General features: G+C 42.9%; 1 protein-coding gene across 4 annotated transcripts; it reads left to right on the top strand.

Annotated features, from left to right (window-relative positions):
- Window positions 1–698: 698 nt before the first annotated feature.
- LOC104961802 (metallophosphoesterase domain-containing protein 1-like) lies at window positions 699–17676 on the top strand. Of its 4 annotated transcripts, none has more exons than XM_010790142.1 (4): window positions 699–807; window positions 4573–4937; window positions 7026–7207; window positions 16727–17676. In XM_010790142.1, the coding sequence occupies exons 2-4, from the start codon at window positions 4759–4761 to the stop codon at window positions 16759–16761; spliced, it is 396 nt and encodes a 131-aa protein (XP_010788444.1). In that variant the 5' UTR covers window positions 699–807; window positions 4573–4758; the 3' UTR covers window positions 16762–17676. The 4 variants fall into 4 exon arrangements, with proteins under 4 accessions (XP_010788444.1, XP_010788443.1, XP_010788442.1 ...); XM_010790141.1 differs by having other exon boundaries at window positions 4553–4937; XM_010790140.1 differs by lacking the exon at window positions 699–807 and adding an exon at window positions 3974–4012 and having other exon boundaries at window positions 4553–4937.
- The last annotated feature ends 324 nt before the right edge of the window (window positions 17677–18000 follow it).

Raw genomic sequence — 18000 nt, 5'->3', positions numbered from 1 at the left:
TTGTTTGTGTCTAGTTGGGGCTCCTTCTCATGTTTCAGATCCACCAATGAGACATGTCCCTTTTCATATACATAGATTAATGTGCCTAATGCGTGTACTTGAAAAATGTAGGCTAAAGTATTTTACCTGCTAAAATCAACCTTCTACTCCAGGAATAATTTGCATGCAGGACTTTACATTGTAATAGGTTATTCGGGGATGAGAATACCTTAAATTCTCCAAAAATACATTACCCAACCCAACCCTAAATTAAAAAAAAATCGGCAAAAAGCTTGTGGCCCATGTAGAGGCTCAGTCCTGGCTGTGGAGGACCGGGATTTGAACCTGACCTGGGGACCATTTGCGCATGCCATCAGCTCTGTCTGAACATATATTCTCAGTAGTATAACATCATGAAGACTAAAATGTTACAGCCAAATAACCACATGTTTGTTCAGTGTGCTGGGGGAATAATGGACCAATGCCCTCAGTGTGCATTAACTCCTGTTCCCGGCCCTGGTGGCCCCGGTGAGCCTCTAACCACCAGCGGCTTCTCTGTGGATGTGTGACCGGAGGGGGTGAGCTCTGTGTGGCTGCGCAGAAGCTCTCGGTCCTCCCCCCTTTTTATGCTCCTCCTTGTACCGATCACCGGGAAACATGGTGAATTAGAGAGAGAGAGAGAGAGAGAGCCAGAGAGAGAGAGGGGGCTGTATCTCCACCACGCACTACACCGGTGCACCACGGGGTTCGCATTCAAACTGACCAGCGGGTCTCTGCGCGCACACCGTCCTCTGCATCCATCACCGAGCAGCAGCTGAACCGGAGCCGGTAGGTTGATTCCTTCTCATTTTCCTCCCGGTGCATTTGTGCAGATGTGTCTTTTTATGCATGCCACACCGCAGTACTTGAACTCCAAAACATCGATGCGTATTTCCAGGTTAATCTAAGCTGGGCAACCTGATGAATGTGTGTTTTTCTCACACGGTCCATGAGTAACCTGCATTTTAATAATGGCATGCGTTCCATGTATTGCACTTTAAAGCATGGAACGCTTTTATGTTGGATCCGATTTCAGAAGCATCCAAAGGACAAAGTCTCCAAGGCTCACCAGAGCCCCAAACATCCCACATGTCAGAGAAAAAGGCAGTCAGGGCAGCCTGTGTGACCAAACTTTTATAGTTCACTGCAGCCTGCAACACATTAAGAGGAGAGGGACACTTCTTCACAATGTGCTTTAAGCTGACCAGTCACTGAAGACTAAAATATCCTATTAAATGTACTATGTTAAGGTTTGGAAAATGTGCATTTCCAGTCAATAGTGTGTCAGTGAATAACATTTGGTTAGATGAAAAGGAGGAAAGTCAATTAATGGTTCAGAGAAAAATGCCTTTGTTGAATCTGTCTTGTAATTTTTGTATCTAGATAAGATTTTCCTCATAATTTCTGAACTCATGATTCACAGACTTAAGGCTTCATATCATACCAGAACACCATTAAGACCAGGCGGCTATACATAAAACAGTTACTCTGATAATAGTCACGGGCTCATATATGACGGCCGTTTGTTAAATATGAGAATGTGCCCGAGAGGAGAGAGCATCAATCAGACAGTCTCTCCGGTTTCTGCATGTATAATCCGAGCTCTGTAAAACATGCTGAAATGTAGAGGAATCTCTCTTTCCTTCTCAGAACTCAGTCATGTTTTAGAGAATATATTTGCACATTAAGATAAAACGCAGGTTAAATAAAAAAATGTACATTTTTATTTAGAGCCTGAATTAAAAAGTCTTTATATAAATGACTATGCTGAATCTGATGCATCTTAAACTGCAATTAATTAATTTTTTCCCACTTTATCTGTGTTATTTCTACAAATAAAGTGCATGAGCACAGGTTCTTTGCACAGTTTTGTCTTTTAACATTCCAAAGAAAATAATAAAATGGTACGATGTGCTCTGTCTATATCAGTTGACATTGTTGTATTACCTTACTTTATAAATCCTGATCTACACTGTAAACTAAATACTGGAATTAATGTGTTAATATACAAAATGAGCACAAACAGATAAAAAAACTGCTGAAGGATTTGCACAATGTCCACAAATATCCAGAGAAACTTCTAAGAGAATGAAAAGAACAAAAGCAGACGAGGTTCTGCTGTAAAAAAAAAGACTCAGAGCAACCATAGAGGGATGATCAGAAGGAGACATTCAAATATTAAAAAGACGAGTTAAAATGACCACAAAGATGCAAAACAAATACAGGGAGACAACAAAGATATGCTAAATGTCCCTTAGGAGTAGAAAAACAACCACAAATAGACAAAAAAAAGACCAAATAGGACACAACATGACCACAAAAGATGCAAAATGACGGAGAGACACCATAACATCTCAGTCTCATTTGCAGGAGGGCTAACTGTTCCAGGGAGGGCAGTTTGAGGCTGGTGTGGATATAAAAAGAATAATCAGGAATTACCTCTATGTCAGGATACGGATTTTAGCAATAGAGTTTTGACTTTGGCCAGAGTAAGTATGGGATTGAGAGTGGACTAATGTTTGTGAGTGGAAGACGTACTTGCATGATCCAGAAAACAGCAATTTGGCCAAATGTGTTCTCACAGCATCTGCTAATGCATCTTTCTGTCTCTCACTGGCAGTGTGGGAGGCTGTCACTGTCACACACATGACAACAGAAACACATTTTAATATGCATGCACAGGCCCACATACACATCAACCTGCGCGCACAGAGCACACTCATGTAATGTATGCAGCCCTGAAACACATCCACCGAGCATGCTGGGATTTGCCCGTGACAAACAGGCGCAGTGTGAAGTGTGTATCTGTCACGTCGGTGTGCTGTCAGCGTGTGAGGTTGCAGTGAATGAGGAATGGAAATGGCATGGCGGTCCCGGCAGGCTTTGCCAAAGCAGCCTGTCCCCAAATTATCACCTCCGTCTCCAGCATCCCCGTCATCTCAGCAGCTCTCAGCGGTCGCCAGAGCTCCGAAAATGAGCTGCATTGAGGAAATCCATTCTTAATGGGCGACACACGTGTGCAGGCTTCACACACAGTGACAGGGATTCAAAATATTCTATCACTGCAGTATATTATTTCATATTATATAATAATGAAAAGAACATTATACATCGGCATATAAAAGTTACTTTGAAGGAGCAGAAATAAAGGACATTTCTAAATATAAAATCATCCAAGCTCTTGAACTTCAATTTGCAGCCTGACTAAGATTCTGCATAACATCCATTTTTCATTTAGCCTCCTATTCAAGGTGAAAATGCTGCGCTCAGGCGGCTTGTGAGGCTCTGTTGGATTTTAATATCAGATTTAAGTTTATAGATGCTCTTGGACTAGAGTAGCTGCAGGGGATGCAGAATGCAGCGTTCACACCACAGTGCTGTCATTTACCAGCATGCACCTCCACACTAAAATCTAGTAAAAAGTAAAGCATGCTTTGGACTTTTTTTCCTTCTGTATTTTCTGTCAGGATTGAACAACAGTAATTCCCAGGTTGTTGTTTGTTCTTAGAAAAAAGATGGATCGTCTTTTAATCATAAACATCTTGTTATATCATCTGACATTTTGATAATCAGTTTAGTTTCTTTTACTAACCAAGCAGTGAGGCAACAACGGCACAAGTTGTTGAAAGAAAACAGGGGTTTTTTTTACCCCAAAATTACAAAAATACATTTTAACCAATAATCTTAATAACTGGACCTTTAAAAGAGCTCAACAAAAAATAACTCTTATCATAACAGCAACTTAAACATATGTTGACTGAACAAACTGAACTGCCACAATGGCACTTGAGGGGATGTAGTGGCTTGGCCGAACTAAGTAGCAGACGAGGGGTAACTAAGGTGGACACACTATACGAAGCAAACACATTAGTCGCAATTCCCCCCTTGACATGGAAGCACATGGTTTGGCCCAATTGGCTCCAGGATTGAAAAGTCCTCAGTCCTCAGCCACACCTTTTGCTCCACCAGGAAGTAACCTTCGTCAACAAGCACGGTAACTCAAAGACAAACAAATAATAATTGATATACCAAACAAATACTTGTGTTAACCCTACAGGGCTTGGATGTTTGCACATAAACTAAGAAATGTAGGATTAAAAGCTAGTAAACTCAATTTAAACCAACTTTGTGGTGTTTATTGCTGGTGTGGTTGGCTGCAACCGAACCTCCTTTTTAAAACAAACACAGACTCCGATGTTAAAAAATAATTGATGGCGCCAAACCAAGATGATTCACCGACATTTTGGAACCAGTCATCTTTAAAATCTTTTTTGTGTAGCCAATAGGCCTACATTGTCATGAAATTGTGAAACATGCCCATCACAAGTTGGCAGTGGAAGTTGTGACATCAGCAGCTGAAACAATAAACTGTTTATTAAATGATAAACTGTATAAAACAAGTACAAAATATGACCTCATCATATTTAATCCTGTACCCTGACTTGATGGATGACTGTGAAATGAATTGTTTTAGTTTTCACATTTCTGCTTGTTTTTACCGCTGTCCATCCTAATCACACCCTCTTCATCACAGCTCTGTTGTGTCCTACTCAGGTGCCGAGCAGCTGCGGAAAGAAGAAGAAGAAGAGGAGAAGAGAGGAGGGGCCGTTTCTACTAAGCTCACTGTGACTCAGTGAGTTGTTTGAACCTGGACTACCTGCCCACAATTCTCAAGCCAAACTGACCCTCCCAGCCTCCCACCTCGCTGCCCTCCACCTTCTCTGATCTGGTCCCAGTGCCATGGCCTTTACCCTGTCAGAGATAATGGCAGCCAGACGGCAGCAGACGCAGGCTCAGTTGCAGGCCCAGCGAGGCAACAGGACAGCAGTGGAAGTAGACGAATACAGCACCAACCCCACTCAGGCCTTCACCTTCTACAACATCAACCAGGGACGCTTCCAGCCGCCACAAGTCCACATGTGAGTAGAGACGTCGGTCACATGACCATTTTACTGATCATCCTGGAGGAAGTTACTTTATTTCCTGTTTTACTTTTGATTAACTTTCCTTGTTTCTGAACTGAAATTAATGATAATAGAAGTCAATGTTTAAGGTAATGAGTTTTTTGTGTCTCCTTCCTAAAGAGATAAGAGGGAATTAATATCAGTCTGCGTGTTAAATATGTTGTTAGCCTAGCCTAGCATAAAGTCCTGCTCCCCGTCTTTTTGCTTTATGATAGACAGCTAACCTGGCTCTGACCAAAGTGAAAAATCAGTGATTATGCGTTACAACCGTTAGCAACCAGAAAATGACACCAGTAAGGACAAACAGATGAGAATGCTGCGTGGGGTCTGGGTGCCTTGTTGGCGGGACGTTGCGCGGCTCGCTGCTGTGAGGAGCGGACAGTGTGAGCTGGGTTCATTACCTGGTTGAACCCAGCGAGACATCGCGAATGGACGTGGGAAAGGGGGGGTGCTGAGGGGGCTGCAGCACCCCCATCTGCGAGGCTCCACTAGCCTCGCAAAAGCTACATAACTTTAACAACGGGAAAGCATGACATGGGACCTTTAAACACAAACGGTAAAATAAAAATGACAATTTTTGGTTGAAAGTTCATGGATGTTCTGTTTATGTATAAGGCAGGCATTGACTTGTATTCTTTATCATATTTTGGTGAGACACTCCCGCTTCTGCTTATTTTTCTCTTAATTTGCTGTGCCTGCCGTTTGCTGTTTTTGCAAACTCAACACATCCTCTGTGTTAACCTGCTGTTTTATAAATTCAGCAATTCGCACTTTTGCCAAAGAACCAAAAAGAGTCATGTCATACTCATCACTCTGCTGCTCTTGAGCTAAACTAAAACGCTGTTCTCAGTTGCTTATGGACCTCTGCAGATTCTGCTTTGCAGTTTTAACGATTTGTGTTGTTAGTGTTGATAGAGCACTTCCTGTAGAAGTTTCAAATTTAAAAGCTGACTTGAAGGAAACAGAGCATTTGAGCTGTTGGAAGGCTTGTAGCTAAATATCTAGCCTGCATGGATAACAAAGGCTGGTCACTGTATCAGTATGGCTGATAGTTTAGGCCTTTTATAAGTCAAAAGAAGGCTTTTAATGTGATACATCTGAGCCCAAAGCTTAATACTAAAAACAGCAACTGGAATTTATTTGTGAGTCTTTGGAATAAAATAACTCAGAAAGAGGGAATTACTTCTGTTGAACTGATGGAGTAAGTACCCCCCCTCCCTCCACAGACATACAGAGCTTCTCATTTTAGTAACTGTAATGATTCGTCCTTAAAAGTTGTTTACCTGTTGGCCTTCTCCGACTTTCAAACGTTCAGCTTGAGTTCTGACTTTAGTTCAGTGTAGTTTATACAACCAGGAAACCTGCCTTTTTAAACAGTTACATTAATGCAAAGAAAGAGAATTTCTCAGTGGGGCTCCATTCAGCAGCACTTAACATTTCCTTATTCTGGTACAATGGTGGAACTAAAACATCTTCCACGAACCTCCTCATCTGTATTTCATAACTTTGTGACTCACACTTCAGACGAGCTGTGCTACATGGCTGCATATCTCCTTTGCCTCTTCCACTCGTCTCTGTCTCTCTTGTGGTGGGGCGCAGACGAGGAAGGAGGAGGAGGAGGCTGGGCTGGGTTTTATCGTACCTGGAGGAGAACTCACTAAAGTGGGCCACGGTTATTCACCAGCTCCCCTCTTCCCTCTGGAGACCCTGTGGATCTGCACACGACTGTGAATCCCACAGGACTCTGCTCTTTTCCTATATCTGTGCTTTATTCTTTTTCTATCTCTGCACATTTCTCTTTCTGTCTCTCTCAGCGCCAGGCTTTTATTGTGGCCTCTCGCTTCTCGCTACGTCTCATGTTTCCTCCTCTGCCTCAGTCTGTGGGGATGATTTTCTGCTGGATAGCCTACTAATTCAAACCTCCTTCCACAGAGACTTTGCATACTGTACAGGGAAGTGTCTCTGTGTCGTAAGAGTTCCAATATCCGCAGTGACCCCCTTTTTCCTAACTTTCTTCTCTTCTGTTGTCCCTCCTCGGTTCAGGGTGGACCCGATGCCCCATGACTCGCCCAAACCCCCCGGCTACACCCGCTTTGTGTGCATCTCCGACACTCACTCCCGCACCGACAGCATCCAGATGCCGTACGGAGACGTGTTCATCCACGCCGGAGACTTCACCGAGCTGGGACTGCCCTCTGAGGTCAAGAAGTTCAACGACTGGCTAGGTTAGCATCCATGTTGTTGCTCTGTGTCAAGGCCCCGCTTTCTGGAACTAGGTCCCTTTGTGACGGTTTATTAATTGATTAAGGTCAGTGCCAGGCTAAATATACTCACTCTGGCTGCTATGCTGTGAGAAAACTTTCAGAAAGAGAAGATTCTTTTGAGTTTTCAGGATGTTAATCTACAATGCACATTTTTTTACTGTTATTAAACACAACCCTAGCAGTGTTTTTTAGAACACTGTTTGCAAATCCACTTTACCGATGATGGTTTTCATAAGCAAACAAACATTCCTAATAGATTTCATGCTTACTGATGAGATTGTCTTCTTTTTTGAGTTCAAAGAACATCTGAGAATAGTCAGCGACACATTTTGCAAATGTAAAATGTATGTCTAAATGTTCTGACAACAAACACAAAGGAGAGTTTTAATATAACTGCACTTCCAGCCAATGAAACCTTTGGAAACATCACAAACATGACTGGATGTTCATTGTGATGGACAAGAGGTATTTTCAGCTTCATCTTCTTTCCGTACATATGAGTTAAAACCAACAGCCAAAACAAATCCTAATCAAAAGCCGATGCAAGATTTACAATACAGACCCCTGTATTGTAAAGAAGGCCTTTTATGTAAAGCTGTGTTGAACATGCAGAACCCACAGTATGGTCCTTTAACTGTGATGTGGTGCGGGGGGGGGAGTCTGGCTTGTGTTACGCTCCTCTCAGCTCTGACAGAGGCTGCAGGGAAGTCCGGGTTCATATCTGTGTAGTTTAACAATGACAGCGACCCTTTGTCTGGAACAAACCACTGAAACAAACCAGGCAGGGTGCAGGCTTTCAAAAGCCTAAAGGATAGAGTACATGAGCCTTGCATAGTTTTCAAATTGACGTCAAGCCACGTTTTTGACACTTAATTTACTTACACTCTCTAACTGCTTGTCTGTAAAGCCAGTTATCTTTGTTAAGAGCTTTTGATGCCTTATGAATAACCATGCCTATGAGGGTTTGCGTAAACGTGTCATTTAGCTATGTCGACCCTGTTGAACCCTGTTTAGACGTCACTAGAAGCACACAAACTCTTTATTCTTGATATTTCTTTGCGCACATTTTTTAAACTTTTACTCATTAATCCATATACAACAAGTAAAGGAGGTCTTAATCTTACTGTGATGAGAAGGCCATCTCGATGCGTGTGCAAGTTTGAAGGTTGCACGCCATTCTGAAGCTGATCAAAGTCTGCCTTACTTTGCTGGTATGTGCGTACATTTGGTGGGTTAGGCATTACGAGTAGTTGAATTGTAGCTGCCTTGCTCATGGTTAATATGTCTGTCTGCACTTTCTCTGGTCTTCATCAGTGAATGGAGTTTGCTCGGTTGACATCCTTTTACTCAAATGTCCCTTAAATCAGGGGCGACTGTGGCTGTAGTGCGGTTGTCTTTAAATTGTGGGTTTGATCCAAGCCCCTGCAGTCAACATGTGGATGTATCATTGGGCAAGATGCGTAACCCCGGGTTGCTCCTGATGGTGTGGCCAACGGTGTATGAATGTGTGTGAATGTTAGCTTCCAAGTGGCACCTTGCTCTGTATGAGTGAGTTGTGAATGATTGCTTGTAAATGTAAAGACTGGATAAGTGCTATATAAATACAGTCCGTTTACCAAACGTCTTTCTGCTTTACATGAAGGCTTTATAAAAAACAGATGTAGTTGAGGCTTTGGAAAATAACTGGTAAATGGACATAGAGTTTTGGGAAAGCTGTCCAGTTTATGTACGATGTAGGATTACTATAATGTGATTTTGCATTAAAGGTTTGCATATCAGTCATATTTAAATGTGTCTGGTTGACACTATGGAGAGCAGGCTATTTCTTGTTCAGATTTCAGCGGTATATTCCCGAGCTGTTTTCCTTTGTCGGGCAGGGGAACTTTACCTAGCTCAGACTTTTCTGCCTCCCCTGGAAGCTGCTTATCTCTGTACTGAGTTGGGAAGTGTAAGTCTTATCATTGCTATACGTGATATCTGTTGGAAACCGGAATAAGGTGACCTCGTACGAAGCCGAGCGGCAGGAAAACTGTTGAATCGCTGGATCTACAGCTGTCGAGTTAGCGTAGCAGCCGCGCTATCACCGCTATCATCGCCATTGTCATCGACGTCATCACCACGGGCACAAAGCTCTCCAGGAGCGGAGGAAGCATGTTGGCGGGCCTTTGTGTGTTCATCTCTTTCTCTAAAGGGAAGTGAACATAGGAGGGAGGGAGGGGGGGAGATAAGGGGAGAACTTGTTGTCCTTCCCCTCCTCACACACACACATCCAAGCTGCAGGGAGCACGAGCTGCAAATCCGCTAGCCCGCACTCCAGCGGCGAGAGAGGCAACGGGAGAGACGGGAAAGAAAAGATAAACCGAGCCAAACGTGCCTGCTGCTGCCTCTGAAGTCTCTCTCTTCATCCCTTCCTCCCTTCCTCCCTTCCTCCTCCTCTCCTTTGCCTCTCCACTTCCTCCTCCCTTGCAACTCTGCCAGCTCTTCCTCTTTCTCTTGCCTGCCTGTATAAATATTTATAATCTGCCTATTCCTATTCTTTCTCTCTTTCATTCCCTCCTGCTCCCAGTCTCTGTCACACACACACACACACACACACACACACACACACACACACCGTCCAATTCTGTAGATGAATGTAACTCCCGCTGTTCAGTGTGTGCAGAGCAGATTTACAGGGAGATGGTATCCATTACAGAGAAGTTGGTCAGGTAATTCCGTCTGCTCCCAAACGTCCTACTCTTTCATGGCGTATCTTCTCAATCTTTTTTTGTTTCCCTCTTTTATTTCCTTCCACAAACTCATTCCTCCACCTCTTCTCTTCTCTCGCTCAGCCCTCGGTGGCAGGTCTCTGCGATTCTTCCCCCAGTTCTTATTTTTAGCAGGAAGTCAGTCAGGCTCTCGGGGGCCGCTGGCAGCTGCTCAAGGCTTTGTCAGGAACGGTGAGCGCTGCAGGAGAGGAGGAGAAGAGAGGAAAGAGGGAAAAGAGGGGAGGACTGGAGAGGCAGGAGATGGGATTCATGCAGGGAGAAAGGAAGTTTGAACATGAGGGGATGGCAGGGGGAGAGGAGGAGGAGGAGGAGGAGGAAGAAGAAGAAGAGGAGGAAGAGGAGGAGGAAGAGTTCTCCTCAGAGGAGGGTTAGGTAAACTCACAGCTCTGGAGACTGATGCTAAACTTCTGGTGTGTGTGTGTGTTCTGGAACATAGGTGTGAAGGACTTGAGTTTGAGACTACCTTAGTCTTGTTTGCTTTTTGTGGAAACAAATGTGGTTCTTACTAATATATTGAATTAATGATTGATTTAATTAATTAAAGGTGGGGTAGGTCATTTTGGAGAAACCAGCTCGAGTGCGCTAGAATTTGAAAATACACAGCCGGAAAAAATCTGCCGCTTCCTTACAGAGCCCCTCCTCCAACACACACGAACGTGCACCTGACCAATGAGGGCACGAGAAAAGTTTGTGCACAGATGGAAGGCTAAAATGATTGGTCGTGCTTTTTACAGTACTACGGCTTTTATGGATTTTTTGTCAAAGCACTTTAGATATTCATTGCTATCGGGATGTTAAGAGCATTCCNGGCCAATGAGGGCACGAGATAAGTTTGTGCACAGATGGAAGGCTGACAGGCAGGTAGGCCATCCAGTTACTTTAGCCGGGCTGGCTAAAATGATTGGTCGTGCTTTTTACAGTACTACGGCTTTTATGGATTTTTTGTCAAAGCACTTTAGATATTCATTGCTATCGGGATGTTAAGAGCATTCCATGGAATATAACTAAAAGTGTATCTCGAGCCGGTTTCTCACACTTACCTACCCCACCTTTAATAGGAAGAAAATACAATATATTACACACATCCTCTGATTTCTGTCATATACGTGAGATTTCTACAGTTTGATATGGTTATATCTAATTATTGTTAAGACGTAATTCTGTTATTGCTAGTTTAAAATCCCATGTTTGCAAATGTTTAGGTCCCAAATCATAACATTTAACTAAACTTCTTATGTTATTTATGAAGATATTAATGCAGTGAAACAATTCACTTGTATGCAGACATTTATCTAATCTACAAAGGATTTTTTTAAACAATGTTTAATTAAGAAGCTAATACATTCATTAAATCGTAAAAAATGTTTTAACGGTGTTTATTTTCTTCTAAATCTTTTCAGTTTGTTTACGTGTGTTTGTTTGTGTTTTGTATTTTCAAGGTGTTAAAAACACATTTTCTGGTGATCACATTGCACAGCCTGAAAAGCAGTGATAGCCAACAAGTAGTAATGTTAGCGGTGTTGAAAAGCTGCCATTTGTGCAGAAAGAGAGCGTGGGATTGTGGGAGATGGAGGCTGATCGCGCGGGACAGGTGAGAGCAGAGATTCATAAAGAGTAAAGCAGTGAAGAAAGAGGTGTTATTGAGGGCGATGGGCAGAGCTCGAGATGTGAGCAGCAACACTTCACTCCAATTGTCTCCAATAATGGCCTCTTTGATCAGGCTTCCAGCACACACTCCAGCCGTGAGCACACACACACCCACGTGGATTTCGTAAGACGAGCCGACTGGAAGTGTTTGTTTGTGTGCTGCTCTCGACCTGAGTGACATCTGTGTTCATGCTGTGTGATAGCGCAGCGGGAACATATACTGCAGTGTACGTTGTTTAAATGTGGATCTCATTGTGCTGCGGAGTTAACGTCAGGTCAAGAGAGGAGCAGCTTTCATTCTTAAAGGCTTTGTTCTCCCGCTCTTTCCTTCTGTTTGTCTGACTTCAGTTCAGCGGCTTCACTGCCATCACACAAACACTGAAGATTCACAATGTGAAGAGACAGATCAAGTAACAACCAACCGGCTATTTGCGGTGTTTCTGTCTTTTTGAGAGTACATCCAATGAATGTTTGAAATATTAAAGGGATATTCCTCTCTTTTATGAACTCCACTCAGGGGGTGAATTCAGGTAACATCAGCACTTATTTGTTTAAAGTAGCATTTTGTTTTAAAGGGGCCCTATTGTGCACATTTGTTTTGGTTCATACTTGTATTTAATGTCTCTACTGTGACGTGTTTCCATGCTTTCATGTTCAAAAAGGTCTTCATTTTTCTCATACTGCCTGTGCTGTAGCAACCCCTTTTCACCCTATGTCTGAAACCAGAGCCCAGTCTTGCCGGCTCTTGTGATTGGTCAACCGATTAGGGATGTCCCGCCCTATCATGTACAATGTTAATGAGTCCAGAGTTTCAGGCTTTCTTAAAGTAAAACGTGTGCAATAACTGAGGAGAGATTGTTTAACACACACTTTCTTTTTGGTATTGATATTATGTATCAGATATGACAGCTGGCCTCTTGCTCTTTCTCTGACTCAGGGCTGCAAGGTCTTTAGTTTCTTTGCTTCAACTCTTTATTTAGCGCCTGCTGCACACTGCTTCCCTTAACTAGTGAATAATAGATAAGTGACGACGATGATGAAATTGTACTGTAGGCGCTTTAAATGTGTGTTTTTCCTTTTGTGTGTGTGTTTGCGTGTATGTGTGTCTGTGTGTGTCGGCCCTATGTCTCCGTCCTCTGTCAGGTATCTGTCCCCACCTCTTTACCTCGCTCTTCCCCAGTTTGCTCCCTTTAGCTTAGTAACAGTGAGGGCATTAAACTTTCATGACTGCTGTCTTTTTCTAGCACACTTCTTCTCTCCTCATTTGCCCCCTGCCTTCCTTTCTCCTTCCTTACCCCTGCATTTTTCTTTTTCCACTCAACTCTTTGTCTCTTCTTTTTCCGTCCTTCGCTAAACTTCATAACTCTCCATTTTCATTCTCTGCTTTCCTTCCTTCTCATCTTTTCTTTGGGAAAGCCCCCCCCCCCCTTATGTTTACCCAGCAGTGAGTGCTGCTGGAGGAGAGCATAACGAGGAGGTTTGACAATCCTTTATGGTTTTTAACATTGGGGAAACTCGACAGAATTTCAAGTGACTGTCAATTTAAGCAAACCGTTTTCCCATCTGTCCCTCGCTGCTTTCGAGTCGTCTATTTGCACACTTGAAAGACCTGTTCTCTCTGTGTGTGTGTGTGTGTGTGTGTGTGTGTGTGTGTGTGTGTGTGTGTGTGTGTGTGTGTGTGTGTGTGTGTGTGTGTGTGTAAAATGCTGTTGCATCCCCAATTTCCTCCCCCCCCCCTTCAAGTTGGATTTGTGGATATCTCTTATAAAATGATTGAGGGCTTTCTCGTAATTGTCCTTTCTCCTTTTTACATCTCAGATTTGTTTTCTGGGTTAGCGTCGATGCATTTCATTTGCTGTCTGCTAACTGTTGCTGAATCTGCTTTAGACAGCAACCAAACAGAGGCCAAGCTTTTAGGAAGTGAAACAAAGAGCAGAGTGGAGTCAGTGTGTGTGCAGATGCATCAAACACACAAGTATATTCAACATGCTAATTGCAGTAGACATTGGGCAGTAATTGTAAGCACATTTTAACAACCATCCACCATTTTAAAAACTCCTCAGCGAAAAGAAATGCTTTAAATATCCAGCTAATCATTTTGATTATTACATTTTCCAGTTGAGTTGATCAATGAGCAGAGGCTTACATTTGATTAAAATCCATATTAGTGAACAATTGAAAGCTAGCCACATCTTTAAAGTTCCATCGTGAGCAGTATGAAAACGCTTCTGTTTACACACGTTTTTGGTTTCTCTAAGTGTTCCTGGTGAACCTCTTAGCTTATGACTTCATGTGAATCAATGTCCGCACCCTTCGCGGGTAACATGGAGCAAGCAAGAAAAGGAGAAAAACATATAAAAACACTTAACATCTTGAGCACTTGAGTACACATCCTGATAATTTCAGATCTGCATTTCGGTGGGAAGAACCATCTTCGACAAACGCATAATGGTACATTTCAGTGTGAGAGTTGCAGTTGAACATCAGCTAAATGTGGCGTCAGTAGAGATCCAGTTTAAAAACAGACACGGGACAGATGGCAAGTGGCCAGTTATTGAATTCATCAAAAGGCCCTCGTCGCTTGTTCTGAAAGTTGCAGCTTAATCTTCAACCACATTATCCTGGAGGCGACGTCGTCACACTGATGTGGAAGTGGAGCAGACAGGATGAAAGAGACAAAGATGGAGTGTAGGGAAGAGACGGAGAACAGAGAGACCACCTACGAGGCCGCTTGATGATGTGCTGTATCTGTCTTTGTCACTTTGTGTGTGTGTGTGTGTTAATGTATATTGTGTGTGTGTAATTCATTATGTTCAGTGAGGACATAGTGAAGTGTTCCGAGGTGCTGCTGTACTCAGATAAAATGTGTGTTTTGGATGCGTGGCACAGTAGGTGGTGTTTGTGTACGCCGTCTCATAATTGCTGGCTGTCTTTGTTTTGCGTCTATGATTGTGTGTGTGTGTGTGTGTGTGATGAGACGCGACGCGACGCAGCGTGTGGGTGGTGAGTTAAATGAAACGTGTGAGTATTAAGTTTAAGCTGAGGTGAGAAGGCAGAAGGCTTCTCTTCCTCCATCATCCATCTTTACCTCCGTCATGTGACATATTGCTTTTTTCTCTTACATCCCTCTCTCTGACTGACACACAAACACACACACACACACACACACACACACACACGCTGTAAAGGAATTAACTCTGATCCGAGCTGAGACTTTAGGTTGTCTGTCTTTGAACATCAGTTGCTTTTGAAGCTCCCCTTTGATTTATTGCATTTCTGTTTCTGCACACACAGATAAATGCCAGCCGGAGCTACACAGGCTATAATCTCGCTGTGTTCTATACATAAAAAGCACATAAGCTGTGGGGAGTATACACATGAATTCAAACAGGTATACTGTAATTGCACGGAAAAGTAAATCTTTCCATTAATTCAACTATAATCAGGCTCTAAATTAAAAGGCCAACTTCCTTTAATTTCATTTTAGCAGAAGGTTTCGTCTTGTATGCATGCATTCACTCATACTGACACACACTGGTATTCATTTAATTCATTATGTGCTGGCAGGATATATTTGGCCCTTCTTTTTTTCAACTGCACACACACTTATTGCATTTTAGACATACACACACACTTTGTTATTAAGTTATTTGGCAGGACATTTTGGTTACTAGTTTTTGGTATCTATGCAGACACACACACTTAGGAATTAACTTAGTCTTGGCAGGCTGGGCATTTTTTTTTCTTTTCTGCATGTACACAAACCCACATATAAAAATACACACACACACACACACACACACACACACACAATGGGCAGTAATCCCCCCTGTACATGCCAGAGATTTGGGCAGAGCAGGGATTTTCCTCTTCAAAGAGCAGACCACCCATCGCAGCCCCGGAACAATGGTGGCCGAACTCTGGAAGACTTCCTGTGGCGCCCCCCCCCCACCACCACCACCACCACCACAAACACACACACACACACATTCATATACTGTAGCCTGTGTTTGGTATAGGCACACATTAGTGTCAAGACACACAAGCAATATGTCCAACACAGGATCATGTAAATACCTGCAGGCAGGATGTGGCATTGTTAAATCACACACACACACACACACACACACACACACAGCGCTTGTAGGAGGACGGAGGTTTTTGTGGTGACAAACTGACAGACAGCAGATCTGTGTGTATGACTGGAGGCTGGCAGACACTTGACAAAAGAGCAAAGACTCTGGGCGAGGAGGGGATTGAAAAAGAACCGGAGAGGGATGAAGGGGCAGAGGCAGAGACTGAAGTCCAGCTGTTTCCACTCATGAACGCAGCCTTGCTTTCACACTGCGCTGTCCCATGTTTCCCTCAAATCCTTGCACTTCCCCTTTTTTCATTTGTTTCTTCTTCTTTTGTGTTTTTCCACGCTGCGACAGAACGCGAGGTGGCCGTCATCCCCGCGCCATTGCTGACTCCCTCACACAGAAATTAAAAGTATTTGTTGCCTAAAAGCAAGCCTTTTGAATTCAAAGACAAAAGATGGCGCGGGCGACAAAGAGCGGCCCGCGTGTTGTGGGGGAATGTCGGCTTAAATGTTTAGATGCCCCCCCCCCCTCTGTCCTTCCACTTCCACCCACATCCTCTTCCCTTTTCTTCTTCGTCTTTTGTCACAGAAGCAACAACATTCATTCTCAATTGACGCAGAAATTGTCTTTTTGTGATTGATTTTTTTTCCCCTTTGTGGTAAACACACAGAAACAGACTGCATTGTTCAATGTCTTTCTCTTATGAGTTATTATTTTTTCGTATTGACGGAAGATGCAGACACACTGTTTCCTGTCAGATTCCACTATGTAAAGTTCAGCTAGTTGGTATTCACGCTCTGTCCTTCTGCAGATTATTTACCAAGGGAAACTTTCAAAAAATTCATACATGAAATTGAAATGTAATTTTCCAAGTAAGAGAGAGAGAGAGAGAGAGTGTGTGTTTGCGCATAAGGATGGGTATTTGTGTCCAGCTGGTGGAGTTTTTTATCTCTCCGTGTGATTTATTTCTCTCTGTTTTACAGTTGGCCGTCAAACTTCATGGGTGAAGAACCGCTAACGTTGCAGAATTTCTGAGGGGACACAGATATTGTTCATTTGCCGAAAAATGTATGAGCACGACGTCACCTTGCCTCGCTGTCTGTTTTCCATAGTGTCGTGCACACACACATGCAGACCCACAAAAGACTTATGCATTCCCCTTACTTATTTTTCACTTACCCCATAGCAACTTGCGTACTTCCTCAGCTTGTTTGACCTTTGGATGATTCCCTTCATTAAATTTCTTTGCTTTTATTTGCAGATACACAGTTTTACTTCTGGATGTAGATGTGCCACCCCTGAGATAATATCCAGTGTCAGACTAAAGGCTTCTTCTTGACCTTACTTCATATATTTTTAATGCACGCTTTGCATTTTTGCCATGCATGCAGTCTCAGCTCTGTCCAGTTTAATATGAATAACTTCACACTCGTTCACTTCTGCTCCGGTCTTCAAAGACTTAAACAACAAGCTTAACAAGTCTCCAGGTAGATGCTGCCCCCCCCCCCCCATGCAGCTTCATAGTTCTATTTCAGTGAGCTTTTACCCAGAAACTGCACAAGGCTGCAGAGAAAAATACATGTTGTATGATAATTGTGAAGCATTTTGTGAGGACGGCATGAGCAGCAATTTAACAAGGTTTGTACATGCTGTAACCCTAGAAATAAAGAGCCTGAGATGGCGAAATTATTTCTACGAAGGCTCATATGATGGAGTCTAATGTGAAAAGGTTTCTGCTGTGTTGCAGAGACTCATCAAAGCCACCGTTTTACGATTTTTTTTTTTAGCAATTTGTTTGCTTTTTTACTTTTAATCTAATCCACAAATTAAGCATTAAACATATTCAGTACCAAGTACACCGAACCAGAGAGAAAAAGTGCTTCTTGGACTAACTTAATTCATCATGTGGACAGAAAAGTGACTCAAAACAATAAATAAGGTGATATTTTGTCAATCTTCCAGCTTTCAGATTTTTCCCATGTGACCGAGTGGACGTAAGAATCCCAAATGTTTTTATTTAGGGTTTATTAGACAGGCTCTGACACAGTTTACAGCACATAGAAAAACTATAAACACATGGTCAATGGAATACTAGTAGATTGTGTCGCACTGAAGACACGGCGGCGGACACATCTTCACTACCTCTAACATCTGAAAATAAATCCTGTGACGGCCCTAGCACAATCACTAGACTCCATATCCGCATTATAATTCCTTGTGCAGACAAAGTACGACAAAACTCAATTCATTTCAAACT

The sequence above is a fragment of the Notothenia coriiceps genome, unplaced genomic scaffold (genome assembly GCF_000735185.1).
Source record: "Notothenia coriiceps isolate Sejong01 unplaced genomic scaffold, NC01 NC01_scaffold00033781, whole genome shotgun sequence".
NCBI classification, from domain to species: Eukaryota; Metazoa; Chordata; class Actinopteri; order Perciformes; family Nototheniidae; genus Notothenia; species Notothenia coriiceps.
Note: the sequence above shows the minus strand (reverse complement) of the source record. Positions and strands in the feature narration are given on the sequence as shown.